The sequence below is a fragment of the Eptatretus burgeri genome, chromosome 9, assembly GCF_056783735.1.
Source record: "Eptatretus burgeri isolate ZD-2024b chromosome 9, Ebu_testis_v1, whole genome shotgun sequence".
Taxonomy (NCBI): domain Eukaryota; kingdom Metazoa; phylum Chordata; class Myxini; order Myxiniformes; family Myxinidae; genus Eptatretus; species Eptatretus burgeri.
The window spans coordinates 60301452-60316869 of NC_140969.1; the positions used below are offsets into that span (position 1 = coordinate 60301452).

General features: G+C 40.7%; 1 protein-coding gene across 10 annotated transcripts in view; it reads left to right on the forward strand.

Moving 5' to 3' along the window:
• Positions 1-15418, forward strand: part of LOC147020180 (forkhead box protein P1-B-like) — a 737853-nt gene that overhangs the window by 689858 nt on the left and 32577 nt on the right. For all 10 annotated transcript variants that reach the window (XM_085895286.1, XM_085895292.1, XM_085895291.1 and 7 more), the window contains one exon: positions 12781-12926. In XM_085895286.1, coding sequence (XP_085751412.1) covers positions 12781-12926 — 146 coding nt within the window. The remainder of the gene's footprint in view (positions 1-12780; positions 12927-15418) is intronic.

Genomic DNA, 15418 nt, shown 5'->3' on the forward strand with positions numbered 1-15418 from the left:
CACGTTATTAAAAACACCTCACTGCCATGATATGAAAAACACCTCACCTCCACGTTATTAAAAACACCTCACCTCCACGTTATTAAAACACCTCACTGCCATGATATGAAAAACACCTCACCTCCACATTATTGAAAACACCTCACCTCCATGTTATTAAAAACACCTCACCTCCACGTTATTAAAAACACCTCACCTCCACGTTCCGGTAAGGTGATCGGCATAACTGCCGTCGTTTGACATCCCTACCCTGGCCTAATGTTGCAACCCACATTTGGTACCATTCTGACTGGTGGGTCAGGAGAAGAAGATTTTTGAAGAAATTTACTATGTCGGCCATTTTGACCTATTTAAAGTCACATGACTGGAATGAGCTTTACAATCTCCATTACCAGTCAGGAGCAGAACGTTGCTACCAAATTTCAGCCGGATCGGCCCAGCGGTTTTGCCGAAGAAGTCGAAATAGGATACGGACAGACTGACTCAGCATGATGACAATACCTAAATGTAATTGAAATTCCAGATAAGCTAATTTTAAACCACAAACATATATGATTTCCTTTTTAAACTATCGCTGCTGTTGTTAGCTTATCTGGAATTTAAATTCCAGATAAGGTATTGTCTTCGTGCACTCTCCATCCATCTGTCCATCTGTCTGTCTCCTATTTTGACTTCTCTGGCCAAAGTGCTGGGCCGATCCAGATGCAATTTGGCAACAACGTTCCACCCCTGACTAGTAATGTAACGGGGATTGCAATACTTGTTCCAGTCATGCGACTTTAAGTCGGTCAAAATGGCCAACTTAGTAAATTTCTTTAAAAATCGTTTTCTCCACTCCCACCATTCAGAATGCTACCAAATTTGGGTTACAACATTGGGCCTGGGCCCAGATAAGCTATGGGTCCAGTGGTCCTGTTTTGTTTTGTTTTTTACTTCCATTAAGTGTTCCCCACAAAACGCCATGATAAGATATTTATACATGTTAACACAGCATTTGTCCGAGGAGGAAAAACTCCTTGGGGAGGGGGCATATTATTAGTTTATGTGGAACTAGCTGAAGTACCCGGGAATACCCGGGAAATTTGCCCTATTTGTGCCCACTAAGCGATACTCACCGTTCGCAGCCATGCTCCCAGCCCGTCAACAGGACTCCTGCACCCCTCCAAACGGGTTTCGAGCCCACATTCACACCAACAGCAAAGCGACCTCCATTTTTGTCAATTTGACTAACCCACTAACTCACATTACTCTGACCCCAGGGTCACTTGGGTGGGAATCACTCCTCCCCCCAATCACTCATCGCACCATGCATACCACATTCGCTCCATACACACAGGCCCGCTGGCCCTCACTCACTCCATACACACAGGCCCGCTGGCCCTCACTCACTCCATACACACAGGCCCGCTGGCCCTCACTCACTCACATCATCTATCTTCCCTTTATCAATTGTCTCCCTAACCCCCTTTATGGCTTGCCTGGCTCTTTCATGAGCAGATCTATCAGCAGTTAGCTGTTGCCATGCGCGTGCAGTTCGAGAATTCAAATAACAGGAGGAGAATGTGTATGTTTAAAAAGTCAATGAATACGAACATTTTGCATTTCAAAAAACCCTCGCGTTTTTAACCATGAATCCTTTTGTTATGATTAATATGCCAGCGCACTATTTGAAACCCATTTTTTTTCTTATGGAAATTTTATTTCATATATATATATATATATATATATATATATATATATATATATATATATATATATATATATATATATATATATATTTTTTTTTTTTTTTAATACATATTTTTTTCATTTTTATGGAGAGCCACTTAGCGCATCCTGGAGCTGAATGTTCGTTCTATATGTGTGTAAAGTTCCATCAAGATCGGTTCACTGGTCTAGGAGCTTATTCGTCACAAAAAAACAGACAGACAGACAGACACGGACAGAAGGACTGCCATTTATATAGTAGATTGGAATTCCAGTTAAGGTATAGTCATCATGCACCATCCATCTGTCCATCTGTCCATCTCCTAATTTGACTTATCCAGCTGAAATTTGACAAAAGTGCTCTGCTCTTGGGAAGTAACAGGGACTGCAAAAGCTCGTTCCGGTCACATGACTTCAAGGAGGTCAAAATGGCAGGCTTAGTAAATTCCTTCAAAAATCTTCTTCTCCAGACCCACCAGTCAAAATGCTACCAAATTTGGGTTAGAACATTAAGACAGGGAAGGGATATTAAATTGCGGAGGGCATGCCAATTACGTGACACATCCATGGAGATCAAACACCGTTACTGTAGTGGGTAGCAGGAAGCATGTGCCACACCAGCTATTGCTGTATGCATCCTGACCAACAGGAAATGCCTGCCACACATGAATTAACCTGTTCGTGGTCCACAAATCAGTTTTGTGAGCAACCAGGAAATTTAAATTTTAAAAATGCTTTTCTGGCGAGGCTCCGCATATTAAACATGAGCTTTGCAGAGATACAGCTCCCTACTTATCAGTGTGATTGTACTGCAGCCAATACCAGGAAGAGAAATGAATTATCACAATATAGACCAGTCCACCCCAGAGTGGGAATCCTGGCAATTTATTTTACTTGTTTGTATACTGTAAGTTGTGACATGTAAACACATTGCAAGTGAAGTTAAGCTGGTTAACCATAACCATCACTCTATAAGGTGATGTTGTACTATGGACTGTTATCACTGTCTGCTGCTGTTCATGTTTGAATGAACTCCAAAATCTCGCAGGTGCATGCACATTTACCATTTGGACTCTATCTTTTTCAATGTGGGATTCCATTCTTCACTTTGTCATTTCAATTAAATGTCTATTCCTGCATTTAAGAAGCTCTTACATTTCTTGAAAGCCCTATCCTTTGAAGTTAATCTCTTCGTTTACTTTCTTCATTGTCCTTATCCCATAATTCTTGTAATATAACTTAACATCATCTCGTTGAGATTACCTTTTGCATAGGCATCACTGCAAAACTGATGCAACTTTCTTAGGCTCTCATGCTCCGTTCCCCTTTAATTGTCACGCACCGAGTTAGTTATCTGCTTCGTGTGAATTATCAATTGCCATCTTTGCATGACAATAACCCATTGGGGACGGGGGTGGGGTGGGGTGGGGGAGGAGAGAGAGGGACAAGGGGAAGATGGGGGAGAGGTTTAGGGATCAAGCCTGCATCCAAAGTTCAAGTACAAATATAAACAAGCAATGAAACGTGTATTTTGTACATTTATATTTGCACTTTCACTTTGAAAATACAATTAATAATTTACAGCACAATTAATTAATCGTGAAAATCAATGGAGTGAAAGAATGCATCGTGTATTTGTCTGTTATGGTGATGAGGGAGTGGGATGGAGAGAGATTTTGTGATAAGTTTACTTGCCTCCATTTCATGTGTTTACTATCTATTTTGCTACTTCTCTACAGTTTCACCGGAATGGAATATGTTTGTGATAGGTGACACATTCATCAATCAAACGTTTTGTTTCATTAATTTATTGCCAGAGACATTTATTATCCCCCTACCTGTTTCACCGGATGGGACTATGTTTGCTCTCCTTCTGTCCATCCATCTGTCTGTCCGTCCTTTCATCCCACCTGTGTTTTTTCTAAACTTTTTCCCAATACCCTTTAATATATTCAACTGAAACTTGGTGTGTGGCTTTATTATGATAAGTTACAAAAGAAGCTCGAGTTTCAGGGCGTTTCATCAATTTTTCACAGTTATTCCCTTTTTAAACTTTGAAAGTATCACATATTATATATAAATCAGTGGTCAACTGACATTACTCCACTCCACTGATTTACATCCATTGGCTGGACAGCTGGCATGACTACACCCCAATAAAATCATGTGCTGCCATTACATGAAGCAGCACAGATTGGCAGGCCTCAGGCCTTAGGCCTGGGTGTTGGTCCATGGCCCAGTGCAATTGGAATGATACCAGGTACTGAATATAATCACGATGCTTGTTGTATGTACATCGGATTATTACCCTCACCAGAGGAGAGGGCATTGCATATGAGTCCGTTTGTCTGTCTATTTATTACTTGTGAAAACAGAGAATTTTTAAAGTATACTAGATGACCCGTGAACCCGTTGGGTTCCCGGTGTGACGGTTGATGAAAAAATCATTTCAAGGAAAAAAAAAGAAAAAAGATAGTTCCAGCGAACTAAACCGCTGAGGTTGTTTCCATTGATCAAATTCTTCCGAAGAGTACTTGACTGAATCGGAAATCGATTTCTTAATAATTTTTTCGTTGCCTGATTTGAACGAAACTTGATACTGCACACCACAGGAGAATGGTGAGTAAGGTGGCCCTAAAAAATTTGTGCTATCGTGTACCGTTTTGGCTGTATTTCGGGAACATACATACATCATACATACAAGATGAGAGTTTTAGTAATATATAGATAGATTTGTTGGTCTTGTGCGTTATTCCGTTTGTCTGTCTGTCTCTCTGTCTGCTTGTTTGTATGTCAATCGCCTAAACGCCATGTGAATGAAGGAGCATTTCGGTAATTCATAATGCTTTAGGAATTTCCGGCTGTCTTTTAAAAATCTCAGAACTGCCTTGCAGAGTGAAGACTGCTTCCAGTTCAAATGGCTGAAAATGTCCAGCAGATCCGACATGCCAATTCCCACGTCTTTAATACTATGAGATAGACGTAATCTGGGTCCATTACATAGAAGGAAATTTAAAAAAACAGATGGTCAAACCAAGCAGCTTGTAGAGTGCTCACAAAATGGCTTAAGCACTCAAGCAAGCACTGCAATGAAACGGTCGAAGCAAACACTGTATCACCATGGCTTGCAAACAGCAGTTGATAAGGAACAGCTGGCTTGGCAAGCAATTAGCAATGTATACAGCGATTTGTAGGTATGAAGCTCAATCGAACAGAAACCGTTTAGACCTGTTCCAAGGCGAGGGATTTGTCGAATCAAAATGGAGGCTAAGCCCCAAGGAGGTGGAGTTTGTCTGACCAAGGATAAGCCTTTCTTGGAGTTAAGCTGTTTTTAATAATTTTTTCGTTGCCCGATTTGAACGAAACTTGATACTGCAAACCGCAGGAGAATGGTGAGTAAGGTGGCCCTAACATTTTTGTGCTATCCTGTACCCTTTTGGCTGTATTTCGGGAATATACATACATACATACATACATACATACATACATACATACATACATACATACATACAAGATGAGAGTTTTCGAAACATATATAGATAGATTGTGAAAATTATCTTCAAAAGGGGTGTTTAAATTTACCCCAAAAAATTGTTTTTTGAAACAAAACAGTACTTTGGCCAAGTTTTAATAATTGCAGAAACTGTTCTTTAATTGTCATATTGTGTTGTTGAGACAAAATTGCAATGTGTACTTAGTATTGTGGGCTAAGCTACATCATAAGCGACACTAATACACTCACCACTAAGCTGTTTATCTAAGGTTCAAATCCCGACCCAGCCATAAACAGTCATCCCGTTGTTTCGCAGGCCGGGCGATTCATCATTGGGTGTGCCGTTCTTTGGATGGACGTTATACCGGTGTCCCATCTGCCGGCATTGTTTGGTGAATGTTAAATATCCCACGTTGTCCTTCACGAACAATCGGCGAGCTCTCACTGGCACCGTGAACAAATTACAAATTTCTGCTCTCACCTGAAGGGTGCACTGCATCAGCGGCACAGCGCTGGCCCCAGCAAATTATGCTACCCACAGCCATGTGCTGCATATGAAAGAAAAAGAACAAGTATGTTGGGAAGTGTTGTTCAGATCAGTGTGATGATGATATCCGGGGAGGGAGAGGGAATGACCTCCACCACAGAAGATGAAGGGAGATTATGTAGTCACCCCTGTTTGTTTGTCTGCGAGCAGGATATCTCAAAAAGAGCAGGATATCTCAAAAAAAAAAAAGAGCAGGATAATTTTTTTCTGATGAAGTAGACCTTAGAAGACTTAATTTATATAGATTATATGAGGGCTCTGTCATACAAATCACATACTCACATGCAGACAGACAACACAACTTGACATCAGCCAAATATGGCCACTGACCTTGGGGGAGTTACACAGCATGGGTATTGGAGGCAGCACATTTCTGTCTGTGGTCAGCAGGGAACTTTGTGGTGGCACCACCTTTCTGCCTGCAGTCAGCAGGGGACTTTTGGAGAGAAATCCCTAAGATCAGTGCTCTATCCTCTAAATGTCGAACATCAAGCAAGAAAGCGCCATTTTTAAAGCCCTTGGTATGATTCAACGAAGGGCTGGGAATCGAACCGGCAACCTCCCAGACTCAGAGCAGATGCTCCCACCACAATGCCACTGTGTCGGGTATTACAACACATTTACTGCAAATACATCGAATATCTTTACAGGGCTTTATTAGGGGTTGTTTGTGTTTTTTAAACAAAGGAAAGTAATACACAATTAATTTTAACCGTTGTTTACACTATTTATGGGAGCATTGCTGTCCTCATGATCTTCTTTTTAATGGCCAAAATTATTCCAACATTATTGAGGGGTTGGCCAGAGGAGGCTTGGCCCAAGTCTTTCATGAACTACCTGGCCAGGCCTCACTTTCGACTAAGGTTGTGGCAGGAATTAGTAATTTCGACATTGTGCCGGTGACAGCTCGCCTGCTCTTCATGAACGACGAGTTTCAGGCCAAGAAATATACTTCGGTCTGGGATATTTACCGTTCACCAACTAATGCCAGCAGATGGGACGCCTGTTTAATGTCTATCTGAGGGATGGCACACATTGATGAATCACCCTGCCTGTAAAACACCGGGATTACAGTTTATAGCTGTGTCCTCCTGGCATTCCTGCCTGTTGCCTTCCTAATGGTGCATGTTGTAAGTTTCTGGTTTATTGTGATTAAAATACAGATAGATTTGCTCTTTGAACAACTTGTGTTAGCAAAACAAATAAGACCCTGGTGTTGGCTTAGTGGTTGGGGTGGTGGCTTGGGATCCTACGGTCCTGAGTTCAAGCCCCGTTGGCCGCTGAATTAATACACCAGGGTGTTGACTCAGCCTGTCAACCTTCCGAGGTCGGTGATATGAGTACCAGTGCAGCAGCCAAAAGGCTGCTCATGAAGGTAAGGGGTATTGACGGATTTATTAAATCTGGTATTGGTGTGGCACAGGCATGATGGACCGAATGGCCTCCTCATGTGCATAATTTCCTTATAATCCTTGTAAAAAAACAAGCTCGAATGAGCTAAGATACTCGCCCTCTTAATGATGACGTCAGAAAAACGAATATGACGTCATTGTGATGTATCAGGTTTGGATTAAATTATCTGTGCAAATGCCCTGCTTGATTCCCGCAAACAAAATTCAAACAGATTGCCTTCTTTCGGAGATAATGGTATAGGACTATAGGCGATTTCCATTAGCGGCGATAATATGACGTCAACTTTTTTTTCTTGGAAGAATTTCCAAAATCGGAGATGGTTACTTCCTGCGCGTGGGCTTTCTGCATATACATGGCAAGTTTCACAAAGATCCGATGAAAACTATGGATTGTGAAACAAAAAATGTCAAAAAATAGGAATGACGTCATAGTAAGGTATCATATGTGCAGTAATTAATCTCTGCCAATGCCCTGTTCGATTCCCGCAAACATAATTCAAAAAGCTTACCTAGTTAGAGATAATTTTTTAGGCAATGTCCATTAGCGGAGATATTTTGACGTCATAACTTTTTTTTCGAGGACTTTTCAAAATCGGAGATGGTTACTGTCTGCGCAGGTTATTTTTACATATATATGCCAAGTTTCAGGAAGTTTCGATGAAAACTGTAGGCTGTGAAACAAAAAAGTCCACAAGAACAACAACGTGAGTAAGACTTCGAGATCCTCCACAAGGATCTAAAAATACAAACTTAATAATTTGTTCAAAATTCATTCTCCTTGCAACCTCCTATTGATTGAATAAGACGGATTGTTATTCAAACATCACTTTGCATAAAACCGTACAGGGAAAAGTTTAGAATGTTACTGTGAGTAAATGTAAGCCTTATGTGTATGCTGAGTACATGTAAGCAATGTGCACGTGACATATATTTTCAAATCATCTTCCATTGAACTTAGAAAATTATAGAAAGCAATCATTGAAGAACAATGCATATTTATTCCTATTGTGTCCTCTCATGAGACAAATATTCTCCATTAGTCGTTTATCTTAATTTATCTGAGTTGTATACTTCTCTGAAGGTCCCTTTCCATGATGATTATTGCATATTTACTTCCGGCACTATTCCAAATGCAGTAGTGTTAACAGCAACTATCTCAGACAATTTGATTTTCCAAAAACATGTAAAGGTTGTTTCCTTTGGTATTTCAGAGTAAAATTTGCTGCTCTCATGCTCCTTTTCCTTGTTGTACAGAGGTGACATTTTGATATGTTATTATAAACGAGCAAGTCCATGTGCCTCAGCCCCACTTTCTGTTGCGTTGTTTGTACCTCTGATTTTTTTTTTTTTTTTTAATTATAAGAATGGGGAAGACTGAGATAACAGTAAAATAGTTACAGTCATGGTGTATTGACATCACTTGCCTCCAACCCTCACACAGCCAATCAGCAGCGTCTCAGGACTTGTTGCCAAGCTCCGCGAAGCAGAGTTCACACTTGTTTTGTCTGGGCATTTATCGATGAGAATCATGAAAATGTTTGTGTCCAAATCGAATTTTATTTTGACCCTGGACTGCCTGGGCCCATGGTGATTAATATGGTCCCACATTCAACTTTGTGTAGCCAGTAGTTTGGGAGAAGATGCAAAATGAAACGCACACACACACACACACACACACACACACAAACACTGAATGTTATTATACAGATTTCAGTGGTGATGGAGTCGGTCTAGCTGCTATTGCAATGCCAATTCTCTCACTGGTGTCAGCTTTGATCGCATTGGCCATTCAGCAAAAAATTCCGCACGCTGCGATGGAGTTGTAATCTGTCCAGCTCGTAGCCACACAGAGGTTTACAACTTTTCCTTAATGCCGCAGCATTCTGTCAAGACTCAATAATACAGCCCTCCACCACTATTACATGTTTGATCCAGTGTGCACTGCATGTTTGGCAGTACACATCTATTTGCAAATGGAAGACAAAGTAGTTACATTAATTACTAATGGAGATGTTATTGGGAAATTATCCGAAGACTCGGTGTTCTGAATTTTAATGATTAGTTGAAATCTCTACGATATCTTCCTGAGATCTCGACAATAAGGTAAATTGGAATGTACTTCAGAATACCCTAACTACCTTTGCAGGATATGACTTTACATTGCATGCTTTTGCTTTGATATAATAAATAATAAGTTCCTCTTTAAGGCCTGACAAATAATTTTTCAGGAAAATGATAAACATACTTCACTACCCAGAAAAACAAGAGCTCATTCCAAGTCATGAAACTTTGGAGACTCGTTCATCATGTTTTGTGTCAATCTTCTATTTTGTCACTTTATCATCGTTTGAATATACGTACATATGTACGTACACACACACACACACACACACACACACACACACACGCACGCACGCACGCACGCACACACACACACACACACACACACACACACATCTATGCCTCGTTATACATTTTTTGCATGTCTTGGTAGACTTTGCTGATCTCATTAGTATAACTTTTTGGGGCTCACATGATGGCTTCGTCGTACACGTACTCACCTCTAAGCTATCTAGACTGGGTTTGAATCCTGACCCAGATATAAACTGTCATCCTGGTATTTCACAGGCAGGTTGATTCATAAATTTGTTTGACATCTCCTGGATGGACATTAAACTGGGCAGCCTGCTGCAAGAATTAGTTGGTGAACATTAAAGATCGGTGTCCTCCACGAAGATTTGGCGAACTATCGCCAGCACCATGGCCAAATTTCAAATTCCTGCCATAACTACTGCTGGGAAGGCAAGAGCAAACCACGCAGTATACTATTTGCCAAGAAACTGGTTCGACAGGACTGATGCTCTGTAACATAGTATGGTACATCAGAATCAGAACTTTTTGAACCCCTCAGGTGGGTGTGCACTAACAACATTACAACCAGCCGGTCATGGCACTTTGTAACTGGCTGCTGGAACAGGGTACTTCAGGTAATGCCTGCCTCGTTTCATTGCTTGCTTTAGGTGCACCATTGAATAAGAGGCCTTGGACATAAAGAAAGGTTGTATTTGAATGCTTCCCTAATCGGGACAGCCATCAGCCCTGGGCCATTGGATCACGAGAAGACCCTTGACCTTGAACTCAGTCTCTGCCACCAAGACAGGCATTTTTCTTTGTACTGTGCAAATTCTCGGATCCCAAAGGACCGAAGGCTAGACAAGGAGCGAACGGCCTCGCAGTGTCGACATGGCAAACCTTTGTGTGCACAATGGAATCCCCAAGGAAATCGGCAGGATGTGAATCTGTCTCATTTAGCCTCGTATGCAGCAGTAAGGTGAGACAGCTGCAGAAGACAAAGCAGGTTTTTTTTTTGCAGCAGACAATGGTAAGAGAGAATGAAAATGGCCATTATTTTCATCAATGACATCAAATGTGAGAAAGTAACTTTGTTGTTCGAATTTGCTTGTTGTTCTTTAACTCCAAATGGCTGTACTGTATATCATTTGGCCAATGCCTTATCTGAGACACACTCTTTTGGAGAAAAGAATTGACAGAATAGCGGCCAAAAAGCACGCTCAGACTCAGCTTTTGATTATTACTATGCAAGTAAACAAATACCCTGGGGCTAGCAGGATGGCCTGGGGGTTGCACATTCATCTCGAAGCTGTCTAGAGTGGATTCAAATCCCGACCTAGCTATAAACTGTCATCCTGGTGTTTCACAGGCAAGGTGATTCATCAATATGTGCACCCTCACTCAGATGGACGTTAAACTGAGCATTTCGTCTGCTGGCATTAGTTGGTGGATGTTAAGGACTCCACGGTGTCCTTCACAAAGTGTATGTGAGCTATCGCCGGCACCATGAACAAATTCCAAATTCCTACCCTAACTCCTGCTGGGAAGGCAATGGCAAAACCACCCATTATCCCATTGCTCAGGAAGTTGCTTCGGTCGCACCGATGTTCTGTGAAGAGTATGGTACATCAGAAAGAGAGAGGGAGAGAAAGAGATAAATACCCTTAAAGGTGAGTTTGAGCCAGCAAGTCCTCTTGATGTTTTTATTTTTCTATTGCTGTATCCTTATGGTGCTGTGTGATCGACAGTCAGAGCCCACTATGCAACACAAGATTTCCGAAATTTGTGTTCCTCAATCTTAAGGATGTACCAGCACACGTGATATGAACAAAAACCTGGCAAAGTGGTTCATGTTATCCACGACGTAGTCAGCAATAAATTGTGGAGCCTCTAGAGAATATTGTTGCGGAACATCAGTCCCAGTTGCAGCAAGTTGCACACAAAAAGTGTTGAAAAACAGCATTCAATTAAATATTTCCTGCTATTTTTGGCTCGCACAAGTTTTGCTTCTTGGAAATATAGATATCATGTTTACATTTTGAACCAGACTCTCCGGTGTAATGGTTCGAGTTTCTGCTCTGAGTGTGAGAGGTTGGTGGTTCGAATCCGATAAAGTCAAACCATAGACTTAAAAAAAATGGTATGTGCTGCTTCCTTGCTTCATGCTCAGAATACAGAAAGGATAGAGCATGGACTGGCAATCATCGTGCAGGGTTGATGGGCCGAATGGCCTCCTCCTGAGTGTTGAAGTTTCTTGTTCGGGAAATCATTACATATATATATATATATATATATATATATATATATATATATATATATATATATATATATATATATATATATATATACATCCAGTTGAACTGCTCTCCTTTTCGACTTTTTCCGTGTTACTCTACCTCGTAATCCGACTGTGTAGGAAAAAGTGGTTGCGATTTTGTGTAATATGCTGGAGAGATGGGATGTGTTGAATGTGAATCAGCAGTGATGGTCCCGATCCAGTGCTGTAAATGTCACTGGGAAGGCTGATGGCAATACATTGCTCAGCACACAACATTAAAACTACTCACAATAACTTATCGTGGTTTCTGATCATAAAAAAACAGTCATATTTAATGCAGGTCAATGTTTTTTGGAAGGGTGTTGAAAGCTGGCTATTGTAAACCTAAAAGTAGAAGTACAAAACAATGCGTAAATTTTAAAGCATATGTATGTATTGAAAATGGCGTTTTGCAGTAAAACCTTCATTTTTGCAATCCCTTGCCTTTGTACATCCTGTATTTGCCTTGTGTTGCTAAAATCCCATGTAAAGATCAGTGTTTTTGTGTTGGTAAGATGAGAGAATATATTATGAAAGGTCTTAGATGTTGCGAGGGAATGTGGCCTGTAGCTATTAAATATGCAAGAAAAGAATAATAATAATATAATAAATGAAAGTCCATGAAAGAAAAAGGTATTGTGACAAATGAAGGCCAGAAGACAGGGGTGAGGGGGGAGGATGAAATGAGGAATGGGGTACACTATTGCAAGAAACATAACTTGGTCAGTTTTAATAGGTTTCTACTTTCTGAAACCTGTTTCTGCAATATGCCCAAGCACTGTGTACATAAACTCACATTATCATGCTACTCGGTTGTGCAAATGACCCGCATAAGATGTGCCTTTAACGGCGGTCTGGGGAATAACTATCATTAGTAGGGTAAAACATTATGCTGGTCACCTCGCTGCAAAATGCGACGTTGTTATGTTGTTGCAACTCGTGCTGTTTGCAGGCGGCTCTTGCGGAGAACAGCTTGTCCTTCCTGTCAAACTCAGCACTGGCCAACCCCGCTGCAGTGGCGATGCTAAACGCTGCTCAAGATGAACTTAACGGCTCCCTGGATCATCTTAATGGAAGTCCTATTCGCTCCCCACACTCGTGAGTTGCAGCATTCTGGAAGCCTTCCAGCCACCTTGCATACCTTATACGTGTATTTCTCTTGTCGTACATCTACTTATTTGTGGCTTTCTGAAAACTCTTATAAAGTAATCATTGTCATCTCCTTTTGAACAAGCAAATCTCCACCACCTGCTCTCAAATTGCTTGCAAATCACACATTTAATGTTTTCCTGTTCCATACTTTTAAACCGTTGTGAATTTGGTTTCTTCATTATGCCAATTTTGGCATCATGTTTTTTTTAAATGTTTATAGAGATTCTTTTATTCATACCGCTGTCTGATAGGATTACACAGTGGTAGCTTGCTTGCCGATGAGTTGTCTAGTCTGGCAATGATTCTCATCTCGACTATAAACTGTAAAAGTGGTACTTTGCAGGCAGGGCACCATCTTTCCAATGGGTTGTTAAGTTTGGGGACCCAACTGCCACCATTGTTCGTTGGTGGACGATAAACACCACTGTGTCTTTCACAAAAAGTTTTTGTGTAAATTTCTTTATTATATACAGAAATCTATGCTGTTGCAGAAATTAATTGACAGGGAGCAGCAGATCCAAAGATTGGTAGAGGGTCAAAGGGGAAGAGTGCAACAAAGATATCTCACAGGAGTCTGAGTCGTCGAAAGAAAAAGTGATGGGGATGGGTTGGGGCTAGTGAGAGTAAAAGACAACAGCAGTGGATATGGAGGAAAGCATGAGGTGGTGATAGGCAGCACTCTTGAAGGACTTGAGGGAGGGATGTGAGACAACAACTTCACTTCAATCAAGCAACAAATCTAGGGAGCAATTAGTTCTCGAGACAACCTCTAAGTTGTGGTTGTTCTGCAAAGTCCAATGCCTGAGTTGGAGCTCTGGCACTCATTATGGAACAACAGTCCTTGACAGAGCCTGAAACGTAGGTGCGACAAGTCACAACAGCATCAGCAACAGCAACAGCAGCAGCACACTGCAAAAATAGGTCAAACATAGTGATAACTAAAATGGAAATTAAAGTCTGACAACTGAAAAAGGGACTAGTAAAGCAAATATACAGGAAACACTCAAAAGTGAGTTACATATAATCTAATAAACACGATATCAACTTCGACTGGAGAAAGGACGCGACAATATCACCTGAAAGCAAGAGGCCAAAACTGATAGAATTTCAAGCATGAGATGAAGGCTGATTTTGTGATTGATTGTGATCTCGCTGAGCGAAGTTGCTTTTTGCAATGTCCTTCACATGTGACATAGTTACACTTGATCACCCAATTTCTATAGGTTGCCTATCACTGTGTTTGATGAACTGCAGTGTATTTTGGTGTTTACTATTTTGGAGAAACTTTATTCTTAGAGCAATTTTAAGTGCAGTACTATCATACAATGTTTCAGCAAACTTTATAAGTAGATCATATATAGAATTACAAGTGATACTATTATCATCCATAGTATTACTTGCATTTGTGTGGCTGAATGGTGTGGACACTGATTAATAATTTGGCAGCGTGTGGTTGTAACATGGTACCAAAAAAAAAGAACAAATCAGCAGGTGTAAATGAGGCACGAATGCCAATACCCTCTCATTTGCATAATTTTCTGCAGATTAAAATTTAGGAAGGAGGGTGTCAACTCTGGAGCATGATGTGACAAAGCTTCACCTGTCGTATGTGAAAAAAAATATTTCCTGCTTACTGTCGATGTGCGTGATCATCTGCCGTGGCAGGTATTGAACCAGAATTGGATAGTCCATGGAAAAAAATCTTTGAAGAATTTTTGACACAGGACATGGGGATAGGCAGACTGCAGGTTTATAGAGACCTAAATAAGCAATGAATGAAGAATTTGAGGCATAGCAGAGTAATTGGCTGTGGCACACTCTATGAATGCACAATTAACAGATTAATGTAGGTCCTTCTTCAAACCCCACAGGCAAAACAGGCGTAATTAGGATCATTAATAGCTTTGCTAATTAACAACCACAACAGAGCCTTACCCTTTCCTCCCTTCATCGCTTATCAAAGGGCTTGCCTGCTAATTTTTTGCTAATGAAGGCACTTCGTGGATTGGGAGCAGCACCGTCTCAATACAAGCGCTGCTGGCTAATTGCTGCACAAAGGAGAAGCGAGTCATTACAGCAGCCCTGCAACCGCATCTCAATTTCATACGGCAGCCTGCGGGAGTGTAAAAGGATGCAATTAGCAATGGCAAGGGAAGTACAATTAATTCAGCCATTGAGTTAATTAATACTTTCAGCTGCTTACCTGCGCACTCTGCTGTTCATGCAACCATGAGAGCTTGGTAAGAAACAGCAGTTGAAAGGATTGCACAATAATTTCTTGCTTCGATCGATGCTTGTGTTCTGGTTTGTTTGGACAAAACCGAACACGAATCTTCATTCATAATTATCTTAATAGGGAAGAGTTCAACATGTAATGTATATATATATATATATATATATATATATATATATATATATATATATATATATATATATAT